At 47.8% G+C, this 9,318-nt stretch overlaps 1 protein-coding gene across 1 annotated transcript; it reads right to left on the bottom strand.

The window, feature by feature from the left end:
* Positions 1–2,709: 2,709 nt before the first annotated feature.
* Positions 2,710–4,843, bottom strand: LOC109764865 (BTB/POZ and MATH domain-containing protein 2-like). Its single transcript, XM_020323647.2, has one exon. The coding sequence runs from the start codon at positions 4,841–4,843 to the stop codon at positions 3,773–3,775; it is 1,071 nt and encodes a 356-aa protein (XP_020179236.1). The 3' UTR covers positions 2,710–3,772.
* Between the last annotated feature and the right edge of the window lie 4,475 nt (positions 4,844–9,318).

Below are 9,318 nucleotides of genomic sequence, written 5' to 3'. Positions count from 1 at the left end.
TGCCATTGGACCAACAACTCTCCTTTTGACCTTAATTGCAGCCGCTTTGTGTCCGTGCATTTGGGGTAGAATGATTGCCATTGCATGTTCAGGGGTGAACATACAATTAACCCCAACAACTCCCCTCCCCACCCAGTAGTGGTCGCTTTGTGCATCTGCAGTTGCATGTCTAGTGGCGGGCATGCAACTGGAACGCCAACCCTCTTCCCCTACCTCAGTTGTAGTCACTTTCTGCCCATGTAGTTGCAGTCGGGTTACAACGCTTGTAGTTGCATGTCTACTGGTGAACATGCAACTAGCCGGACAACCCCCTCCCGACCCTAGTTGCAGTCACTTTGTGCCCATGCAGTTGCAGTCGGGTTACAACGCTTGCAATTGCATGTCTAGTGGTGGACATGCAACTAGTACAACAACCCCTCCTGACCCCAATTGCAATCGCTTTGTGCCAATGCAGTTGTAGTCGGGTTACAATGCCTGCAGTAGCATGTCTACTGGTCAACATGCAACTGGTGTAAGGGCATATTTCTCCCTAAGTGGTTTTGGTGATTGATGGCAATGCATTTGCGGACTAATCGTGCGCAATGAGCATTTCAGATATCTCATGTATATGCACTAGATGATTGAATGCCCCTCGGAGACTTTCGAAGACGGCGGTTCTCTCTACGTTTCTTTTCGGTGGATTTGAGTCGTATGAAAGCCATACTATTAAGAGGGACTCCGCTTTGGAAAGGTATAGGTGGAATCAACACGTACACAGCCCCATATGCACCCACAACCTCCTTCCATCTCCGGAGCCTTTCCAATGTTTTCTGTGGTGTTTTCAGCATCTTGCCAGCGGTAGTACCGCCAGTGTCCATGGTAGCACCGCATATGCGGTTGTACCGCTGGTACTTCCGTGGCGCTGCCGCTTAGTGCTTCCCTGAGCTTGCAACTTTCGGTTGTCTGTTTGTAATTCACGGTAGTAGTGCGGTAGTACCGCTCCGGCGGTACTACAGCCCGTACTACCGTCTCCACTACCGCTTGCGGGATTTTCTTTTGTGCAAGGTTCTGTTCCCACTTTCCCTCAAGCGGTAGTAGAGAGGCACTAGGACGGTAGTACCGCTTGGCACGGTACTGCCGCCCCTAGCACCCTCTACTACCGCTGCCTCTCCAGGACTAAAACCCAAGGCGGTAGTACCGCTCGGGTCAGCGGTAGTACCGCTCCAGCGGCACTACTGTAGGTGCACTCTATGTGGTCTTAGGCGTGTGCGGAGTAGTACCGCCTAAGCGGTAGTACCGCTCCTATGAGCAGTAGTACCGCTTAGCTGCGGGGTTGGGCAGAAGATAGTTGAATTTTGGTTCCCCTATATAAAGGGGGGGTCTTCTTCTTCCTAGGGTTGACCTCTTCCCCCGAAGCTCCATTGCCATTCAAAAGCTCATTCTTGCCCGATCTCTCTCCCTAGCCACTCAAACTTGTTGATTTTTTTAGGGATTGGTTGAGAAGGCCCCGATCTAAACTCCCACCAGGAGAAATTTGATCCCCCCCCCACTAATCCCTCGCGGATCTTGTTACTCTTGGGTGTTTGAGCACCCTAGACGGTTGAGGTCACCTCGGAGCCATATTCCATTGTGGTGAAGCTTCGTGGTTTCGTTGGGAGCCTCCAATTCGGTTGTGGAGAGAGCCCCAACCTTGTTTGTAAAGATTTGGTCGCCGCCTTCAAGGGCACCAATAGTGGAATCACGGCTTCTCGCATCGTGTGAGGGCGTGAGGAGAATACGGTGGCCCTAGTGGCTTCTTGGGGAGCATTGTGCCTCCACACCGCTCCAACGGAGACGTACTTCCTCTCAAAGGGAAGGAATTTTGGTAACACATCCTCGTCTCCACCGGTTCCTCTCTTGGTTATCTCTTACCTTTACTTGTGCAAGCTTATATTGTGTTGTATCCCTTGCTTGCTTGTGTGCTTTTTGTTGTTGCATCATTTAGGTTGCTCGCCTAGTTGCATATCTAGACAACCTATTTTGATGCTAAATTTAATTTGGTAAAGAAAATCTAAAATTGTTAGTTGCATATTCACCCCCCCCCCCCTCTAGTCAACCATATCGATCAACTGGCCACGACAAGCCTCCTCCCTTCTGACCCCAGTTGCAGTCACTTTGTGCCCACGCAGTTGCGGTCGGGTTACAACGCTTGAAGTCATATGTCTGGTGGACATGCAACTTCCTAGGACAACCCTACCTCCGCGACCTCAGTTGGAGTCGCTTTATGCCCATGCAGTTGCGGTCGCTTTGTACTCATGCAGTTGCACTCAAATTACAACGCTTGCAGTTGCATGTCTAGTGGTGGACATGCAACTAGCCCAACAACCCCCTCGTGACCCCTGTTGCAGTGGCATTGTGCCCATGTAGTTGTAGTCGGGTTACAACCCTTGCAATTGCATGCCTAGTGATGGACATGCAACTGCCACGACAACCCATCCTCCCTTTAGACCCTAGTTGCAGTCGTTTTGTGCCCGTGCAGTTGCGATCAGGTTACAATTCTTGCCGTCGCACAGATGTAAAAAACTGAACAACTCAACAAAAAATTTAGTGAGACAATACAGAAAACGCACAGGCCGACAAGGCGAGAAAGCATGAATGTGAAAGTGTGAGCTAGCACGCGGGGCACATGAAAAAAACAAGCAACATATGCCCTAGGGTAGGTGTTGTTGCATCTCGTTGAAAGGTTGCAGTTGCGACCCATTTGAAAACTTGTAGTTACGATTTGTGAATACATGTAGTTGTGATCCCATTTGAAACTTCTTGCTGCGATTCCTTTTGAAAACTTGCAGTTGCGATCTATTTTTAAAGACTTGCGGTCGTGACCCGAGAAAACAAAAATGAAATGAAAAATAGATTTATCTAGTTGTACATTCCAAAATTAACAAAATCTCATCCAACTAGAATTAGTCACAAGTGTTTGCATATAAAGAATGAAAAAACTAACAAAAACCAAATAAACAAATAAATAAAAAGGAGATCAAATGATAACAACAGAAAAAATGCAGCCAAAAAAAGAAAGAAAGAAAGATTAGTCACGAGAGTGAGGAACGACATGGTCGCTTTCCTATTAACACGTAGACATAAAAAAGGTGACAAAAAGATAGACATGGGTGTGGTAATTTTTTTTTTTGAGGCAATGGACTGTGGTAACTGGGTAGTGCATTGGTGCATGTCGCTACAGCGTGGACAAGCGGGCCGACAAAACAAAACAACTTGGGCTGCCGTGCCCGCGTCGCTGCATGCAAAAAAACAGCACGCACGAGTTACTCAAAAGGGAAAAAATAAACAGCACGGACGAATCTCCGCACGTTTAGATCGGATGGCCAGGTGCGTGAATGAGACCAATTTGTTTCTCATCTAGCTGAGTTTTAGCAAAACTGTTCTTTAAATGTGCATGTACATCTTCGGGTTCTTTTGTTGTGTGCAATTTTCTGTGGAGAAACGACAAATATTGCGACATTGGGTTAAAATGGCAGATTTTTTCCATTTCGATGATTTCGGCCAGGAAAGAGCTTTTCGCACAAGGGTTCTGAATATGGTTATTATTTTCTTTCAACACCCAAAGGATCCAAGGAGAAATGCAATGGCTTGTATGCAGATTTCATAAGAAGGCAAACATAAACCTTCCACCAGTATCTTGTAAACAAATACCAAGGTTTTAGTACATCAATGTTCAGACATTTTCGGCTCACAAACGTTGAGGCACTTTTGGAATGGTTCAAAATGTTCATTGTGCAGAAAAGAAAACCAACATCTATTTTGTACGAGTCCTTTTGAATTTCCTGCTGTGATCAACTTCTTCCTCTTCATGACCCCCCTCCAATGGCAATGGTCGGCAACGTATCATGAAGCTCACGTAGGTCTCGAGGATGGCGGCCAACACTTCTTTTGACGACATAAATTCTACGCACGCATCCTTGAGTCGATTACAGTGGTGCTGATTCGCCAGCTCGTACGTGCTCATAACGGTCGCGGCATCCATAGTCTTGCACAGCTCATCTTCACACATGAGCTTCAGCCTCTCCAGCCCATACATGTCTGCCGCGACCATCAGGTGCTGCATCGCTGCGACGCTGTAGCCTTCAGCGGGCGGCGGCGGCAGCTTGTCTGTATAAAGGTAGCGAAGCATCATCTGGAAGATGGCTGGCTCCACGCCGACGACCTTGACGCGCGGCTTGTCCTTCTCCGCCATGGGGCCATAGAATTGAGCTCTGAACACCGGCGACTGCGCGGCCAGAACGCACCTGTGCCCGAGGAACTTGTGGCTGCCCACGCGGAACGAGACGTCGGCGCCTCTCCCGTCCTCGAGCATGCCCTCGAGGTTGCTGGACAGTTGGCTGGGCAGCTCCGGAAAGGGCGACTCGTCGGTGACGACGGTGAGGACACACCGTATGGTGAAGCAGCCGTCCCCGAGTTGCGACAGCGCTTCCAGCTTGGACCTCTCCACGAATTTGTGGTGGCCACATGGCAAATTTGCAGCGAAGACGCGCCTCACCGCATCGAAGCTGGCTACGTTTGCCTGGCTCCTTTTCTCTCGGATGCTCAGCGTGAAGCTGCCGGTCACACCCGGATCCGTGTCCTTGCTGTGACAGTAGAGAAACGCCGAGGCGTGGTCGCCACAGTCCTCCTCGGCCCCACCCGGGTAGAACATGATGTCCCAACTGTAGCCGCCGACTTCAAGGGCGGGCGAAGCAACGAACTGGCCGACACCCATGCCCTTAAGCTGCAGGTAACTGGTCATCTCGAAATTCAGCGTTTCGGTCTGCTCCCAGATCCTGACACATCTCGACGTGATCTCCGGTGAGGTCGAGCTGCTGTTTGCCATGGCCGGCAGCCGTGGAGAACAGACGGGGCGTTAATTGGTGTTGAACTACTAAATAAAGTAGAACCGAATTTGCACCAGCCTACGTACCGTACCTTGGCGTCTTATATTGGATGATGAAGGGGAAATCCGAGTCCCGATGGGGAGCAGGATTTGGATGGCGTCCGACTTTGGAGAGGAATCGAAGAAAGGAAGAAGTGTGTTATCGGCCATGGAAAACAAACGATAATCCTACACCTACATAGTGCCTACGAAGGCCTACGTAATTTTCCATACAACTAACTCAGTTGACTTAGACTTCGCGAAGTCTAAGTCGACTGATGTCAGCATCCTGCAGATGCCCCGATCAATTTCCTTGTCATTCATTTGTTTTTCTTTGGGCTTGTTTAACCTGCACGGGGCTGCTTTTAGATGAGCTGCTTTTGTCCTTTGTTTTGAGAAATCACTAATTGAGGAGTACTCGTTGCAAAGATCACTCCAATTTCTCTGGCTGCTACAAGTGGCGCACATGCAGCGCGTCATTTGTCGCAACCCGGGAGTTTTTCCTTTTTTCATAGATCCGTTTATTCAAAATGTTATATCTCTCAAACCGTGCGTCCAAATCTCGAACCGCTTTCACCGTTGGATTCCTCGCATTGAGATCTTCAAAACTAGATACCATGTTGATAGGTTTTGACAAACTTTTTTTTCACGAAAAAAACCGGACGACAAAACCGAACCGGGAGCACGAGTTTTTTCCCTTTTCGAAAGAGGCACGCCCGTGCCTCTCACGAAATCACAACCGTGCCTCTCGCGGAAGCAAAACCGTGACTCTCGCAGAAGGAAAGAAAAAAGAGAAAACGCGTTTTTTTCGTTTCCGAGGAGGCACGACCGTGACTCTCGTGAAGCACACCCATGCCTCTTGCGGAAGCAAAACCGTGACTCTCGCGAAAGAAAAACAGAAAACGCGTTTTTTTCATTCCGAGAGGCACGGCCGTGACTCTCCCGAAAGCACAATCGTGCCTCTCGCGGAAGCAAAACCGTGATTCTCGTGAAAAAACAGAAAACGCGTTTTTTTTGTTTTCGAGAGGCACGGTCGTGACTCTCGCGAAAGCACACCCGTGCCTCTCGCTGAAGCAAAACCGTGACTCTCGCGAAAGAAAAAAAAACAAAAAATGCGTTTTTTTCGTTTTCGAAGAGGCACGACCGTGACTCTCGCGAAAGCAAAACCGTGCCTCTCGCGGAAGCAAAACCGTGACTCTCGCGAAAGGAAAAAAAAGAAAATGCGTTTTTTCGCGTAAATTTTTTTTTATTGAAAAGCTAAGGAAGACCCGTGGAAAACCAAAACGTCGAAAAAGACAGGAAAAAAACCGTTTAAAAAACCGAAAACGTGTGCGGAAAAATTAAAAAAAAAACAAAATCCGGAGGGAGCGCCCAAAACGCGACACGTGGCAAATGGCTGAGAGCGCGCCAAGTGGCGATGATCGTTTCAAGGCTCCCGAAGTTAACTAGTTGCTCTCTTTGTTTTGTTCTTGCAAATTGCTTGTCTCTTGTTAGTTTTTCTTTTCTTGCTTGTACGTGTGCAGCCTCCTATTGTTTTCTGTTGTTTTTCTTATAGATTGGTTTTTTTTTTCTTTGTTTGTATTTGGGTTGTCATATATATGGGTGCCTGTGTCAGCTCTCCCAGCCGATTTGTACTGTAGTGTGTCTCAAACGAACATAATGCATAAAAAAGTGTACTTCTAAAAAATGTAGTGTGTTTGTATTTCTTTGAGCACATATTTTTGACACAAAAAAGAAGGTAAACAAATTAAGAAAAAATGTGTGGTCGACGTGTGCGCAAAATCGAGTGGCATTATTTTTTAGATAAATATCCAAAACATCACTAATTTAGAAAAGAAACAAATAACACAAATCCAAAATACAAAAATAAATAGAAAGAAAAACAAAAACTACAAAAACAAAAATGAAAGATTGAAAATTGAAAATAAATTCACATACTGGAGTCTGGAGGGGCGCCCGCGTCGCCGAGCATCTCGTCGCCCGCGACTTCCGCCGCGGAAATCTTCGATGTGCCCGCCCCCGTGATGCGGCTTCCTTCCTCGCCCGTTCTCTGTCTTTGCTTGTCCCTCAGTTCAAACAGTGCCGTTAGGGTGGCCTCTAGAAAGATGTTGTGCATGGGTCCACATTCCAAAGACTTCAAACAGAAAAAAGAGAGCAGCACACCATCTATCGATACTGCATTCCACCACAACAAACATTTTATGTGTCCCTGGGTCTAGGCAAAAGTGATTGTTTCGGCTTTAATTTGCTCTTTTTTTTCCACAAAACAAATTAATATTTTGTTCTGGTTCCTTGGGAAAACAAAATCTTTTCGATGCAAAAATTTTTGTATATGATTTTTAAAAAACAATAAAAAGACCAAAATATCTTGAAACTGTCCACTCCCCGCTGTGAGAAAATAACAAAGCTAGTTGTGAGATTAGTTGCATGGCTATAGTTGGACATGCTTCTCTCTTGCCGCCGTCCCCTCCGGCAAAACAAAGGCGCTTACAAAATGCAACCAAGTTAAAAGACATGCAGTTGCGTGCCTATTCTGCGACATGCAACTCGCCCCTCACCTCATCCGACAAAAAAACAAAAAGGTCGTGTTGCAACCAAGTTAGAAGACACGTAGTTGCGACCATGTTGGAAGACATGCAATTGCATGACTACAATTGGGGCCCCCACTCTCTTGCAGCCGCCACCTCCGACAAAACAAAGGCGCTTACAAAAATGCAACCAGGTTAGAAAATGACATGCAGTTGCGTGCCTATTCTACGACATGCAACTGGCCCCTCACCTCATACGACAAAAAACAAAAAAGGTCGAGTTGCAGCCAACTTATAAGACATGCAGTTGTGACCATGCTCGTAGACATGCAGTTCTGTGCCTGGTGTGGGCCATGCAACTGGGCCTCTCTCTCTCTCTCTCTCTCTCTCTCTCTCTCTCTCTACGCCGTCCTCTCTGAGAAAACAAAGGTCCCTAGTTGCGACCAAGTTAGAAGACATGCAGTTGCATGCCTAGTGCGGGACATGCAACTGACGCCTCTCCCCGTACAACAAAAATGGAAGTCGAGTTGCAACCAAGTTATAAGACATGCAGTTTCGACCAAGGTAGAAGACATGCAGTTGCATGCCTAGCGTGGAACATGCAACTGGCCCCATATCTCTCGACGACGGCCCCACCGACAAAACAAAGGCGGAACTACTACATGTACGACTATGGCTTGTCCGATTTGGTACGATGCAACATCCAGCCGTCGCTGGACTTCGAGTCCAACTGACCTACGGTTTGATTTGCTCCATCGACATAATTCGTATGTGAATTGTCGTACGTATAGTACGGTTGCAGTCCCCCCACTTGCGGCCAAGTTAGAAGACATGCAGTTGTGTGCCTAGTGTGGGACATGCAACTAGCGTCTATATCCGGACAAAAAATGGAAGTCGAGTTGCAAGGAAGTTATAAGACATGCAGTTGCGACCAAGCTAGAAGACATGCAGTTGTGTGCCTAGTGTGGGGCATGCAACTGGCCCCATCTCTCCCTCTCTCGCCGCCGTCCCCTCCGACCAAACGAAGGTCCTTAGTTGCGACAAAGTTAGAAGACATGTAGTTGCATGCCTAGTGTGGGACATGCAACTGGCGCCTCTCCCCGTACAACAAAATTAGAAGTCGAGTTGCAACCAAGTTATAAGACATGCAGTTGCGACCAAATCTAGAAGACATGTAGTTGCATGCCTAGCGTGGGACATGCAACTGGGCCCCATATCTCTCGACGCCGCCCCTCCGACAAAAGAAAGGTCCCCCCAGTTGCGACCAAGTTAGAAGACATGCAGTTGCGTGCCTAGTGTGGGACATGCAACAAGCATCTATATCCATACAAAAAAATTGGAAGTCGAGTTGCAAGAAAGTTATAAGACATGCACTTGTGACCAAGCTAGAAGACAAGCAGATGAATGCCTAGTGTGGGGCATGCAACTGGCCCCTCTTCTCTCGATGTCGCCCCCTCCGACAAAACAAAGGTCCCTAGTTGCGACGAAGTTAGAAGAGATGCAGTTGTGTGCCTAGTGTGGGACATTCAACTGACCCCCTCTCTCTTGATGTCGCCCCCTCTAATAAAACAAATGCCCCCCAGTTGTGACCAAAGTTAGAAGAGATGTAGTTGCGTGCCTAGTGTGGGGCATGCAACTGGCCCCATCTCTCTCGATGCCGCCCTCTTCGACAAAAACAAAGGTCACTCATTGTGACTAAGTTAGAGAGACGTGCGGTTGCAACTGGCCCCTCTCCCCGTGCAACAAAAAATGAAAGTCGAGTTGCGACCAAGTTGTAAGACATGCAATTGCGACCATGCTGGAAAAAGACCTGCATTTGCGTGCATACAGTTGATCATGCACCTGGGCCGCTCTCTCTTGACACCACCTCCTTCGACAAAACAAAGCCCCCCCCCCTAGCTGCGACCA

Source organism: Aegilops tauschii, chromosome 2 (genome assembly GCF_002575655.3).
Source record: "Aegilops tauschii subsp. strangulata cultivar AL8/78 chromosome 2, Aet v6.0, whole genome shotgun sequence".
NCBI lineage: Eukaryota > Viridiplantae > Streptophyta > Magnoliopsida > Poales > Poaceae > Aegilops > Aegilops tauschii.
This window is presented reverse-complemented; position numbering and strand designations above follow the sequence as displayed.

Bases quoted from the DNA above. Each gene is read 5' to 3' on its own strand.
- LOC109764865 (XM_020323647.2), bottom strand. From the start codon at position 4,843: ATGGCAAACAGCAGCTCGACCTCACCGGAGATCACGTCGAGATGTGTC.